Raw genomic sequence first — 15199 nt, 5'->3', positions numbered from 1 at the left:
TGGAAGCTGTGAGCAGGGAGCAGGGAGAGCTTGCGGGCAATGGAGTAGTTGAAGCACGAGCTGTTGAGCAAGGAGCGAGCTCTTATACCAAATATAGGAAAGAGGGAGAGAGCAAGAGAGTGCTGAACGTAAGTTGCAATAGATGAAGTGAGGAATACAAAAGCAGGGAAAGGTTTTGCCTAAGTGACAAAACCTTATCCCTTCACTAACCGTAGTTAGTGAACTAACTGGGGTTAGGGGGAAAAACCTCTAAAGAGGGAAAAGTGCCCCTAACCTACTTATTACATTGCATTGGTCACTGCTAGAATATAATAATAATTCTAACAATCTTTTCATTTGGGTAGGAGTAATCAATGGAATCGTATACACGTCTCGATCCCCTATGATCCTTATGTTTTCATCCTTATGTACAAAGCAACAATGATGAGTATGAGGATGAATAGCAGGATTAAAATCATACTGCCATGGTTTACCTAGAATCATGTCAACGTCTTGTAAAGGAGCTACTAGAAAATCCCTTCAATCTCTATATTTTTGCATACGAAAAGGGATATTGCATACTGTGGATGGACTTTGAAATACGTTATCGTAAAGGTTCCTTGAATAGCGTGACTGGTGCTTTAAGTAGAATCAAGTTTGTAAATGTTTTGTCATTTATAGAGATAAGATTGGCGCTCAATGATTGACCAAAACTTAGCAATTCTGCCACCTACTGTACAGGTGGCAGGAGGTCAGTGGATGATTCAGAATGGCTTGTTGTTCCAAAATGATAGAATTTGTGTACTGGATGTGTGGAATCTTCGATCCAAGATTCTCTGGGAATGTCATGATGCACCTAGTGCGGGACATCCTAGAGTACACAGGACTCTGTCTCTTGTGAAACATACTTTTTATTGGACTAAGATGCAAGAATTTGTTCAGAATTATGTAGTAGATTGCCGAACTTGTCAATTGACCAAGGCTGAACGCCTTCAAAGCACGGGGTCATTACAGCCCTTGGAAATCCCTGGTAATAGATGGGAAAGCATTTCCATGGATTTTATCACAGGATTGCCACGAACCTGCAAGGGTCATGATTCCATATGGGTTATAGTGGACCGATTGACAAAGATGGCTAGATTTCTACCTACTAGATCAACCGTTACAGCCAGTCAATTGGCTCAGCAGTTCATTGACCAAATATTTCATCTGTATGGGTTGCCTACTGACATAGTCAGTGATAAGGATTCTAAGTTTACGAGTGAATTCTGGACACTTGTTTTTTACATGTTAGATACCACTCTTAGTTTGAGTTCCTCTGAACATGCGTAGTCTGATGGCCAGACAGAAGTTGTAAACTAACTTCTAGAGGATATGCTTCGTGCATATGTTTCCAAGAGGCAACCTTCATGGGAAGAATATTTACCCATGGTTGAATTTGCTTACAACATTGCAAAGCACTCAAGTACAGGTTTGAGTCCTTTTATGCTTATGTATGGGTTTAAACCTAAGTCACCAGTAATGGTTGGATTCAAGCAAATCAAGAATGATATTGCTAAGAAATTCTTGCCAGACATGCAAGAGATGTTGCAGTTTGCGAAGGAGTCTATTAGAAGTGCCCAAGACAGGAACAGATTTTATGCTAATAGACATCATTCACCTAGGTAGTTCTCTATTGGAACGATGGTATATTTGCGTATTCCCAAGGAATCCAAGAGCCTAGTACCGGAAAGGTTAGGAAATTATCCCCTAGATAATAATTGGCCAAGTTACATATGAACTAGAATTGCCTCCTTATGTAAGAATTCATCCAGTCTTTCATGTCAGTAGACTAAAGGAAGTAATGGGTGCTGAGGATCAAGTAGTAACTCCTCAAGAACTTATAGAGGTTGAAGATTTGACCTTTGTACCCCGGAGATAATTATAAAGAAACTGCAAAATTTCATTTCGTTGTAATGTTGCTAGCACATGTTGGAAGCTTTAAAAGCCCAATGTGAAGAACCTAGTTCATCGAATTCTTTTGCCCAGTTGTTAAGACTACAATTTTTACCTCACCACTTTAAACACGAGTCCTATCTGTTGAGACAAAAATCATTAGAGTGCGAAGGAATATGTGGATAGGCTTTGGCAACTTTCTTGAAAGTAGAAGATTTTACACAGGTTAGGAAGCATGACAAGATGAGAAATTCAACTGACCCAGCTGCTAAAAGCTTGTAGCAACTCCAAGATAATTCTTTTTTATCCAAGAGCTATTAACAATCTATTCTCCAGTCATCTGACCAAAGAATTAGGATTACGCAATGAAGAACGCAATGAAGAGATGGAATTGTCGTTGGAAATTCAACAAGCACTATAACCACGACACGGAAAGGCCATGAGCTGTTATTCCATATGTTGGAAAGCTCAAAGTCTGGTTAGCCAAGTTTGTAGACCAGAAGAATTCCCTTGATTGCTGACTAGAAAGAAGTTGATGTGATGTGCATAGATGTTTAGTATCTTAAAAGGTAGAGGTTTCTACACACTCCCTCCATGGGAATCTATCACTGTGGATTTTATTTCCATTATTCCCTGCACTCCATGTGGAAATGACCAAATAGGGGTTATTGTGAACAAATTCAATAAACAGGGACATTACAAACATTGCAAAAAGACTCTTGAAGGCCCTGAGGCAGCCAAGCTTTTTATCAAATATGTGCTTGTACATCATGCAATGCCTTCTGAGATTGTCTCTAATCGAGATGATCGCTTCACCTGCAATTTTTATGAACTCTATCTAAAAGGCACTACTCTGAAGGTCTCTTCTTCCTTCCATCCTTAATCATAGATGCTAAAGTTAACCATTCTTAATATGCTTAAATCTTATGTCCGTGACCAAAAGTCTGCCTAGAAAATGTCATTACCTTTATTGGAGCACTATTCATTCCACCACAGGGAAGGCTCCTTAGGAGATCAATATAGGATGTTATCTACAGAAATATTTAAGACTAAAGAAAAAGTTTTAGCCGTACATGAACTTGTTTCTGACTTAGCTAAAGTGCTATTAGGCGCACCTTACTGTCACAATTGTTTAAAAGATCAGGTAGTGCTTTTATAGGGTGACAATGGAGCTATGGGCCCAGCCAACCTTGACCTTACCCGTCACTAGGTCTTAAAAAATTAGTACAAATCCTAGTAACTACTCCCTCTTTATTTTCGAAACTTAACGTACGCATCCAATCAAAATTGCATCAGATACGTGCCATGCTTTGAGATGGTCAAAGTCGTTGAAGGACCATGAAACTTGTTTGAAACGAAATCAAAAGACTCAGTTGTACCTCAGGGTCTTTTTGGAAGAACTCTATCAAATGTTGATTTCGGGAACAGGGTCACACCCTGTTCCCCTTTTGCCTGATTATTTGACACTTAAAAAGACCTCGCTCTGCCGAGAACATACCACCACAATGATGATATCCATGAGAGAGAGAGAGAGAGAGATCATAAAGCTTCAGAAAATTACCAAAGAGATTTCTCAATATCTGGTCCCTAAATTCATATTTCCTCATCATGATTTGGATTGCAATGTTATGAAGACTCTGAGATGATCTTCTCCGTGAATACTAGGCTTCTCTCATTACAAAAGTATAAAATTTGACCATACCAAGTATTTATGGGTCAAAGGAAGAACCTGTTCAACAGTGCTGTACTGATCAGCAATAAAAGAATACTTTTTGGAAGGCTTTGTTGGCAATGAGCTATGCCCAGTGTTTCCAAATGGTGAGCTTTGAGAAGTATGTGAGGGTCTTGGCTCTGAAGCCTTCTTAGAAGCAAGGGCTCCCATTTTATTTTTAGTTACTCCACTCGCTTTCCAGCTTTAGACCCAACTAACTTCAACCTGCAATGACAACAAAATTCAGCAATTGCACTTTCACAAAAGACATCTCAAAACATACACAACTTTTCAGCCATAACTTCAATGATCATAACTACAGCTTCATTTCAACAAGTAATGCATATCTCAACAAAACTAGAACACTTTGAAGCCAAATAACAACAGAGGATTTTAGAATGCTGGTCAGGAATATACCAAAACATGAGACAAAAGGGGCCAGCTCCCATAAAACTTATCAATAGTCTTGCTATGGCCTACACTAAATAATTCAATACAGAAATAACAATGGTAACTGTTTTTTAGCAAAGAGGCCCAGCTTGCAATAACAAAGTTTAAGCAAGCTCATACTATGGCAATCCTGGTTCTTCCCAATATGAAGTGTCAATAAAGGAGAGACCAAGTTGCACGTGTCTAGACTTTGAAGAAAGGGTAGGAGCTAGAAAATCATACTTGGCTTGCAAGCATATTTATTTTGTGTTCATGCGAGCCTTTGGCCTTGATCTAGAGCAGCATAGGTTTACCCATCAGCCTGTGTTGAAGATGCAAGAGGTGAGGCTTGCCCTCATGAGAGAGAGAACTTCTTTGTAGAAGGCCATGACCATGCCACCGCGCTGGCAGTTTTGGGTTTTTGTGGGTTTTTTTGTCTATGTAGGCTTCAATGCCTCTTCTATTTAGTCATGTGGATTGCATTTCAACAGACTATTTACGGATTGCATTTAGCTGATGTGCTCACTTGCAGGACGCTGGTTGCACTTGGAGGAGGCTCGTTTGACTGATCGTGGGTGCGTGTCTGAAACCACTTGTAACAGCATTGCACCTTTGACTTTTCCAAATGGTGAATTATAATTTTGTACAAGCACAGACTGTCCAGCCTGAAATTATTTCCCAAATTTGTATATTCTTTAGAATCCTTGATTGGAATGCAGATCAGAGGACACCAATCAAGAACCAGAATAGTCTAAGGAACTGGGACCTGTTTAATCAAGCTCGAATAAATACCAGATAACCAACCAGAAACACTTTTTCCTGTTTTGGAATATCACAAGCTGGGGGAAAGGCAAGTAAGGAAGCATAAAATAGACATCCAAACAACACTTAGAAGAGACAAATTGAAGCATCTTAAAAACTACCAAACACAATTCAAAGTTGTTCTAATCAAAAGTAGTAAAGTAAGGTGAAATATCCAAATTAAGAAACATGTCATCCTAATTAGAGCTTTTTATAGGGTGAAACTATGACACTAAAACAAAAGGTAAAATCAAATTAGTCAATAGTGAAGAATCGATTGCTCCCATAAAAGGGGCCAGCTCCCATAAAACTTATCAATAGTCTTGCTATGGCCTACACTAAATAATTCAATACAGAAACAACAATGGGAATTGTTTTTTAGCAAAGAGGCCCAGCTTGCAATAACAAAGTTTAAGCAAGCTCATACTCTGGCAATCCCTTTCTAAACAACTGAATCTGAAACCACTTGTAACAGCATTGCACCTTTGACTTTTCCAAATGGTGAATTATAATTTTGTACAAGAACAGACTGTCCAGCCTGAAATTATTTCCCAAATTTGTATATTCTTTAGAATCCTTGATTGGAATGCGGATCAGAGGACACCAATCAAGAACCAGAATAGTCTAAGGAACTGGAACTGTTTAATCAAGCTCGAATAAATACCAGATATCCAACCAGAAACACTTTTTCCTGTTTTGGAATATCACAAGCTGGGGGAAAGGCAAGTTAGGAAGCATAAAATAGACATCCAAACAACACTTAGAAGAGACAAATTGAAGCATCTTAAAATCAAGCCCTGGAAGAATAAGGGAATTGTAAGATGGGGACTACCAAACACAATTCAAAGTTGTTCTAATCAAAACTAGTAAAGTAAGGTGAAATATCCAAATTAAGAAACATGTCATCCTAATTAGAGCTTTTGATAGGGTGAAACTATGACACTAAAACAAAAGGTAAAATCAAATTAGTCAATAGTGAAGAATCGATTGCCTCGCAAAGTTCGACAAAATTGGAAGTTAGAAAAATTCAATGTGATACTGATTTGTGCTCTTCTCATAGTGGTTTAAATTAATCAGCAATCATGTGAATATCAATACAACCTTGTTGCGCAGGGAAAACCAACATTAATCAGACAAAATCTTCCAGTTCCAGGTAGTATCTCTTGGTATTAAGATATTCAAGGATCAAACGGGCTAAGTAAGATATCTTTCCCAGACAATGGACGAGCTTTGAGAGGACATTAGGCTTCATACTAACAACATCGCTCTCCTCCATGAGGAATTCAAACTGAAAGAGAGACAAGTAAACGAGTCAAAAAGCGGCACATGCAACTCATACACGTGCATGTACATTACTGCATTTGGGCACATGTGCATGTTCCATCATGCAACCAAACACAAGCATGCGCTTGAACGCAAGTTTTCCAATGCCAATGCTAAGCATGCAACTGCATGCATCCACAATACCATGCAGATTCAGCCAGCAGCTTCTATCAAGAAGTGGGTCAATTGCCAAACAAGTTAGAAACACTTCCAGGTGCCAACTTACCCAAGATTGCAAAACGAGCATTTGGTTCTCAACGAACACTTCAAGCTTTGCCCAAGTTCTGGTATATCAACTGAAACATCCTCCAAGGCGAAGGGTAGCTAAGCCCAAGCCGAAGAAATCTTCTCTCCAGCTGCAGCAAGGAGGCCTCTACCTGGAAAAGTTGGTTATATAAGGAGGCAGCCAAGTTCAAGGACCTCCTGTGGCTCCGTGTGCATCTTGTCCTCACCTCTTAGACAATAGAGTTGCGTTTTGTGTGATCTTGGCCTGTAGTTTAAAAGGAATCCAAGTGTCATATTGTCTTGGACAAGTGGAAGCAGTCCACAACATGCAGGTCTATTCGGGCCACTCTCTTCCAAGCTTATCCTCTGCAAATATATATCTAGATGGATCCAGGAACATGCCCAAACTCATCCTCTAAAAACACAACACATAGTGCAGTTTCAGTCTCATGATAGTCACTCATAACGTTGAAAACCATAAACTCCATCACGCATACTATGGCATCCCTATTGACGTCATGAGCGCAAGTTTTGAAGTCCAGTAATCCACCTTGGGCAAGTGGCATATCCAAGAACAATCCCTCCTGTTGTCCTTGGTCGAAAACATTTGAAGCCAATGCAAGACAAACATATATGCACATCTCATCACTGCTAGAGACTAGATAGCGTGACCTTGTCCTTTGAGAAGACACCACATCCACAAATGTCTCTGGCTGAAAACATGTGCTCTTATAGCATCGTGTCCTCAACTGCCAACAGAGCAAGTTGTAACTCTTGTGGAAGAGCCAATCTGTGTGGGTATATCAGGCAAGATCATTGAGATTCCAGCTTTGAGTCATAGGTAGGGTTAGGGGAGTCAAATAGGGCTCTCTGTGATCCCAAGGCCTGTGACAAAGCTTGCAATGGTGAATCAAAAGGCTGGAAATATCAAGCCATCAAAGTCAAGGGGCCATGCCGAATTTCTAGGCTACATGGGCAAAAAGACCAAAAATTAGCCTCTTGAGTCCTAATGCCATATTGCTCCAAACGCATCAAAATCAAACAACGCCCTAGATCATAATGGTTAGCCTGTCGATGCAATATCCAATGGGTACAACTTGAGGGGCTATTCCACTCTGCCCTAAGAGACGCATCAACTTCGTATAAGAAGCAACAGAGGGTGGAGACAAGTCGAATGCCTGTAGAGTTGCAATGATGATTGTGAACATGGTTATTCGGTGTGCGCGCCTTAAGGTAAGGTGCGATTCAAAGCGTTCCGCAAGTTTTGAAACACTAAAAATCGTTTGGTGCCCCCCCCCTTCTGTACCTTTTAAAATAAATTAACCTATCTTGATTCTTCACAAATCCGTCGCCATCACATGACTCCAGGCTCCGCCTGGCATTCAATTTCGTTGTTCTACATCTCGATTTTGCACTGCTGCTCTGAAGTCACCAGTGGTGACTGGTCGTTGCCTTTACATCCCTCAACCCCTTCTCTCTCAAAGCCCCCCAGTCGGCTCAGTGGTGCAACCTGCTGCCTCTCAGCCCTCTCTCAACCATACTCTGTCCACTATGTCTGCAAGATCTGAGTGTTCTCGTAATATTCTATCGACTACATCTTTTGGGGATAACTCACAAGGCCCTACACCCTCACCTCCGAGCTTGGAAACATGATGGAGTACTTGGGTGATAGAGCTATTCCCTGTCGAAAATTAGGGTCAATTGTCTCACCTGTAAGCTCCCGCATGAAGAGATCACAGGGACATGGTACCAAGATAAAATTAGGGGGGTCTAGAGTCTGCTGTATGTGCATCAAATTTGGATGCCACGAGGTGTAAGAAAACATTCACTGAGCTGCAGACCTGCGCAGCAAGCAAGAGATATAAGAAGGTGTTCCGCAGATCAGGGCAAGCTGCAACCATGCAGCAGACGGGAAGTATCAGAGCTCCCAGATGGCGCTTTTGGGGCGGGTTGTGTCTGCACAAGCAGGTTGGGGTAGCAACTACAAGGTGCTGCAGACATGACATGTGGCTGGAGCAGCAGCAGCAGTCTGTGCAGGGGGGAGGACAGACAGGTGTTGGGGCTGATGCAGGATTGCAGGAGGTACAGCACATGTCCAAGTTTAGAGCAGAAGGCCCTGTGGCAGTGCATCAATTATGGGGTGCTTGGTCATTTTTCGGGCTGGCCTGAAGTCGTTTGTCTGCACAGGAACCACAGACTGGGTCAGTACAGTCTGTGAGAAAGTTGGGCAGTTTCCCAGCCCTCCAGCTCTATATAAAGGGCCCAAGCCCTTGTCATTTTGATCCACAATAGGCTGTCCTGGAGACTAGCAAGAAGGTCAACATCCATAGTCAGTGGTCCAAAGAATGCCCAGCAGTCTGGAGCAGCAAGGAATGCCACGCAACATTCAGTCCTGCCTGCAGATCATCTGAGGCGTGAAAAGCAGAACACTGCAGGCTAACAAGTTCAAACTGAAAGCAGCTGTTACCTCTTGGAGCAGTTCTTAGTGCATACCTACAGCCAATAGGAGAGCACGCATCTGCGGGATGGTACTGTCCAAGGAACATGCACTACAAAAGTCACTGAAGCTCACTGAGGAGCACACAACCAAAAGAGTGCGTCCATCAGGAAATACTATCTGTATACTGCCAATCCCTGCAATCTGACATGCATAGTTGTTCCCAAGATGAACAACTCCATGAGTACCTGTGTAGGAAGTAAACCACTCCCTATGAGGAGTAACATGAAAAGAAGCACCTGAATCCAAGAGCCAGGTGTGCATGTCATGGCCATCAATAACCAAAGCATGTGCTATTACAGCAGAAGAGCATAAAACATCATGTATGTCACTGTCACTGTCCTCTGCTGCAACATTCACTGCATCCAAGTCATCTGCCTTGGCCTTGCCTTTGCCTTTGCTTCCATTGCCTGCATCCTTTGTTTCAGCCTTCTTGGCTTTCTGATCCCGTATGAACTTGAAGCACTTAGACTTCACATGTCCCTTCTTGCCACAATAAAAGTATTCAATATCCTTTTTGCCACGGGACTGACTGCGAGATTTGGACTTACTAGCAGATCTCCCCTTCTGCTGAGTCCTGCCTCTATCCTGTACCTGCAAGGCATTTGAAGACTTGCTGCTCGCATTATTCTTCCTGCTCATCTCCTCCATAAGGAGAGAGCTCTCTACATCAGCATACATAAGAGTGACATTCGAATTTGACAGGGTGGTCTTGAAAGTGTCCCAACTCTCAGGGAGGGTACACAGCAAGAAAGTAGCCTTGAACTCCTCATCAAGATTCAATCCCTGTGCAATCAGCTGTGTAAAGATGGCATTGAACTCACTCAAGTGTGAGGTCATAGCTGTACCTTCCTTCATGCGAAGATCAACCAGCTTCTTCAACCAATAAACCTTACTGGCTGAGCTCTTTTGGGCATACAATTCTTCTAGCCTTTGCCATAGACCATAAGAGGTCTTTTCAGCCTGAACATTGAACACAAGAGTGTCTGAAATAGTGAGCATGATAGCTGCCCTTGCGGACAAATCAAGCTCTTCCCAGTCATCAGCTGCCATGTCAGATGGCTTGACACCCTTCACCCTTATGGGCTTAGAAATCTTCTTTAACAGAAGTACATTCAAGCACTGTTCTGCCCATAATGCATAATTGTGTGCTCCTTCCAGTTTCTTTATGTTCAGAATTGAAGATTCACTTCCCCCTGATGCCATATCAGATAAGGAAAGTACCTGACTCCCTGGAAGTAAAAAGACTGAATAAAAATTCTGATTTCTCAGAAAAAACCTGCTCTATCAAGAGCCAGGAGCACTCACAATAGTGCTGTTTTTTTTTTTTACTGTCAGGAAAATCTGCAGCAAAACAGTAAATGTCCCTGCAAATACTGTACCTTCTGACACACTGTACCGTGCTCAAAGAGGCATAAACAGTAATTTCAGAATGCTGCAGCTGCTCCACAAGTGCTTTAACAGTGCATAATCAGCTGACAAAACACAAACACTGCTGTAAACACTGCTGTACTGACTGTACTGATCACTTCTCCCACCTCAGATGAGGTATTGCACTGAGTTAATATGCATAAACCACTTGGCAAACACCCCAAAAAAAAAAAAAACACTTCAGCCTGTCACAAAACCTGCAACAAAAAATGGGATAAATCCCAAGCAATCACCCTACTACCAAGGGGATAAAATGCATCTGAAGATCTCTGTCGGTAACCCAAGTGCTATCAAACAAAGTCTGGGCAAAAGCCTCTTGATCTGACACCTGAACCAAGTGAAGAACACCTCAACACTGAGGTAGCATGCAATATGAAAATCTCTCTGACAAAATCATCCAACAGTGTAATGCATATACTGCCCTGTGTAGAAATGACATACACAGATCCCAACGTACAAACACTCAATGAGGAACCTTTTGAGCACTGTCAACGATGGATAGTTAGGGACCGAGTAAACTCGATGCGCCCTGGCCAAGCGTGGCTCAACTGAGGTTCTCTGAGTGTTGCACAAGAAATGTGACCTGCAAGAAAATGTCACCTCGACATTGCGGAAATCGAGGCAGATGTGTGCTCTCTGGCACCACACTACCTCAAGGCATACAAAGCATCAACTGCCAGGCAAAAGCCCTATGATCTGCTCACCCGGAAACTGAGATTCAAGCCCAGTAAAAGCATAAAAGTCCTCTGCAAAATCAAGGCATTTCCTTCACGAAAACAGATAACTGTGCAATCAACCACACACTGTGGTTCTCTTCACCTCAAGCACGAGGTAAATGAAGGTACTTGCTGTACTTTCAAGAAAAAAAAACACAATTTTGTGAACTGAAAGATGATCCTGAAACAAGAGCAGAGAGCTCTTTCTCCTTCTTTCTCTTCCCAAAAAAAAATTCTGCCTGCTGTACTTGATGTACCTGCGCATGTGTGCAGAATCCCAGAAGAGAGAAGAAGAAAAAAAAATTTCGATGGTCTCCCTGATGCAGCTCCCTGTACCTGCGGAGTGTAGATCCGTACGGATGTATGGCTCCTGTACGGAGCCCGTACAGCAGGTACGGATGTCCGTACCTGAGCGCGCGCTGCGCGCTCTGGTTTCGCGCAGCCTGGTGCTGTGCACAGGCTGCCCCTGCGCAGGCTAGCAACTAGCAGCTGCTGCCCTGCTCTACGCCCGCGCCCGTGCCGTGCCCTGCTCTACGCGATCGCGACCGCGCCCGCGCCCTGATCTGTGCCCGCGCCTGAGCCTGCGCCCGCACCCGCGATGCAATGCCGTCGCTGTGCTCCGCTTGCCGCCGGTGCGACGCCCGTCCGTACGGATGTACGGACGACGTACGTCCGTACGGCGCTGCTGCTTGCTGGCCCGTTGGCCCGTGAAGAGGCTAGGTAGAGGTCGAGGGGGGTGGGTAGGCTAGGGTAGAGGGAGAGAAGGCTCTGATACCAGTTGAAGGACCTGAAGGGGGAAGAAGAGTAAGAGGGAGAGAGTGTGAGAGAGAGAGAAGACTCAAGTGTGCGGGTGTGAAGTGATGAGCCACACCACAAACTCATTAGTTTTATTAGGATTAGGTTTTACCCTATAACTGTCTTAAGACAGTCATAGATGTCTTATCTTTAATAAAGGGGTGGCAACATGCCTTTACCCCAACACCCTACATCATCAAGATCCATATAGATCGATGGCAATATGACTCTTTCTAGAGAGAGGCAAACGCTCTCCTATGATGCCTTGTGACTCTTGAGGCTTAAGCTATATACCACATGGTATAAATTATAAGTCGTAAATTATGAAATTTGAATGTTGTATTGAAGCATTCACATTCTCTTTACTCTTTCTTCTTGCTGAAATACTCACATAAATAGGAAATGACTTCCTTTTTCTTGACAACTTCCCAAGCCCATCTCCTATACCTGACCACTTGGAACACAATTTAAGGCTTATTGATGTTGATTTTGAGTATTAAATTTCAATGACGTGAATACTCTTTTGATGCTATCATAAAGAGCCTTTTGACGTTTTTTGCAAGTTGGCCAAGCATGGCTTTCTATATAGGAAACAGAAAGGGGGCTAAAGAGCAGCAGTATATACCTGTGTAAGTTGTTCTAGAGTCCAAAAATCTACACAGAAAATAAAAGAGAAAACAAAAGAGAAGGAAAAAGTGAATATAATTTTTTTTTGAAAAACGAAAGGAAGACATACTTAGCAAGCAAAGCAACACTTATGTCGTCCTCATAGACCTAGAATCAGAAAAAAATCTTTAATCCAATCACAAATGGGGACTTTTAAGCTGGCTGAGATCTAATAGCATCCCATTCTTTCTATTGCTGCATTTGAGAATCCTACTCAGCCCTGTCAAATGCTTTTGTGAACTCCAATTTAATGTAAGCAAGCAACTTCATGCCATCTGAGGCTAAGATACATCGGTCTAGGAGGTGTTTTTCCATTTTGGGATTCTGTAATGATTTTTGCAAAGATTAAGAGCCATACTGTCACCTTCTTATAGAGACCGTAAGAAGAGTTAGGTCTGCAGCATTGGAGATTCTGCATTCCAAGTCTCGCTGTCCATTTTCGCGAGGTTTTTACTCCCAATATCCTAAATTCTGTTGTCAACTCATCTACTCCTGGGCCTTGCCACGTTGAAGCTACTTCATCTCTGACTGAGGATAGCCTCCAAAAATTTACTTTCCTCTTTGTTGTCACTAAAGGAACAGCTTCCAACCAAGTCTGCATAGGTGTCATCCTCTCTTTGCTTCATTTTCCTGTCTCCTAAAGCATTACATAAGCGTTTCACAATAATTTGATAAATCTTCAAACTTGATAGGTCCTTTGATAACTCCATCATTAGAAACTGTTCTTTGAATTGGAGAAAAGAAAGAAAGAAAAGTCTTCAAAAGACCGATGGGTCTATGAGACTATGAAAAATCCTGATACAAACAAGCTGTGTGGGTTGAGCTACTAAACGAGCCTCCACTCCAATGCAGAATGCAAATGATAAGTGTTGAGTGCTACATAGTCATGTCAGAATGATAATCCTCTGCTCAGTCGAACCTGCATCCTAGGTCTCATAGTAAAGATAGGTCTAGAGAAGAGAACCCCTAGATATGTATATGACGAAACAACCTCAACCGGCGACCCATCAAAAGTGAACAGCTCTCGGTGCATAGCGGCTCGGGATGTGTTGAAGATCATGACCTTGATTTAACCAAGGTTGACCTTCAAATCATGGGAATCACAAAAGGTCTGTAGTGCATCTAGGTGTCTCTCGAGACCCTCTGCACGGGAGATTTGTCTCTATCTTCATGTGGTGAGGAAGATAAGAGTGGCATGTCATCTACGTATAACAAGATTTGAATCAGAGTGCCAGCGAGAGAGCATCCATCTCCCCCCAGTGTCTGCATAAGTGTCTCAAGCTCATCAATGTATAGGCCAAACAAGGTTGGTGATCAAGGACACCCTTGTTTTCTAGGGTTGTCCGAACTCTAGCTCAAGGGTGATTCTTGTGAGGATCTATGGTAGGGTTAGTGATGTGATGTGTGTCCCTATGTTTATATTCTAACTTCTCTTGGTGTATGCAGGTAGCTTATGAATAGAGGATTACGTTGGTCCCTTAGGTTAGTAGTGGCCAACCTGTAAGGGGTGTTTCATTTGGTATCAAAGCCTAGTCTATCTGATTTCTTCAAATTGTCTACTTGCTTTCTATACGTTCGGCTGCTGGCCCTTAGTCGGAGTCATCCAACTCCTAATCGATGCTGCACCTTCAAACCTTTATGGCCATGCCGCACCTATCAGGCCCTTTATGGCCATGCCACATAACTAAGGTTAGGACCACCGCCTTAGGCGTTTTAGCGGTCAATAGTTTAAATGTCTCTAGTTTAAACGCCCGGCATAATTAGACATTAGAGGCTGCGGTCGAAATGTCTGTCATGATAAGTGGTGTGAGTGATCTGTGGAGTGGGAGGTGCTATGTAATGCCGTGTAAAGTTACTAAAGAAGAGGTATCTGTGATCGGCCCCAGGAGGAGAGGGTGCGATAGTGAAATCAGTGATATGAGAAGCGAAGGCAGAGATCCCTTGATGTAATCAACAACGCTAGAGCCCCCTCCATGTGGGAAGCAAGTAAAACCACATGAGGAGGGCCATCTAACAAGACCATTAGAAATTATAAGATCATGCATCCTATCTAGAGAAATCTAGAGTGTGTATCTCTCAGCTCTACTAAGATGGTCCCCAAAAAGGCAGACCTATAAAGAACTGCTACTCCTCCTGATCCTCGTACTCCCCTTGTGTCCCTCGTCACATCTCTGTAAGCAAACTCCCATGTGTACCCATTGACTACTGGTAGTGTGCACTCTGGACTCTGATGTGTCTCTGTATAAAAGACTATGTCACGACCAGTATAATATTCCAAGAAGCTCCCTGTGTCTGACCATAAGGTACCATTACAATTCCAAATGGTACAAGACAAGGTCTCAGTAGGCCAAGTCTCATAGACCCCGCCTCCCTATGTGGGAGGAGGTGCCATTTCCTTCTAGCTCTGATTCTAAGTGTGCATTAGGACGTGCATGTGTCCATGACACTTGATCCAATATGTACCTTGGTTGGATGATTTTTACTCCACAATTATGCTTCATCGCACTACCTTAAGTGGCATGCAAACCACTTGTGAGGTAACGCGTGCATAAGCTCACACATGGCCTGCATGCAACTGTTTTATGCATGCAAAAGAAGCCCTTGAGCTTCTAGTTAGCCACGCATGAGTATGCTTAAGGGCTGAATCAAGAGTGGCAGTTTCCTATTGATTTTCGTCAATCCTTGTATGTA

At 42.7% G+C, this 15199-nt stretch overlaps 1 protein-coding gene across 8 annotated transcripts in view; it reads right to left on the bottom strand.

The window, feature by feature from the left end:
- The window catches only part of LOC147901509 (E3 ubiquitin-protein ligase RGLG3-like), a 48971-nt gene that overhangs the window by 27211 nt on the left and 6561 nt on the right, over positions 1–15199 (bottom strand). For all 8 annotated transcript variants that reach the window (XR_015541049.1, XR_015541052.1, XR_015541050.1 and 5 more), the window contains exon 3: positions 3644–3850. Coding sequence is in view for 4 of the 8 variants with exons in the window: in XM_087375325.1 (XP_087231451.1) it covers positions 3644–3796 (153 nt within the window). In the remaining 4 variants the exon portion in view is untranslated. The remainder of the gene's footprint in view (positions 1–3643; positions 3851–15199) is intronic.

This window comes from Dipteris shenzhenensis, chromosome 5 (assembly GCF_047967505.1).
Source record: "Dipteris shenzhenensis isolate YYH24624 ecotype China chromosome 5, Dip_SZ_1.0, whole genome shotgun sequence".
In the NCBI taxonomy this organism is placed as follows: domain Eukaryota; kingdom Viridiplantae; phylum Streptophyta; class Polypodiopsida; order Gleicheniales; family Dipteridaceae; genus Dipteris; species Dipteris shenzhenensis.
This window is presented reverse-complemented; position numbering and strand designations above follow the sequence as displayed.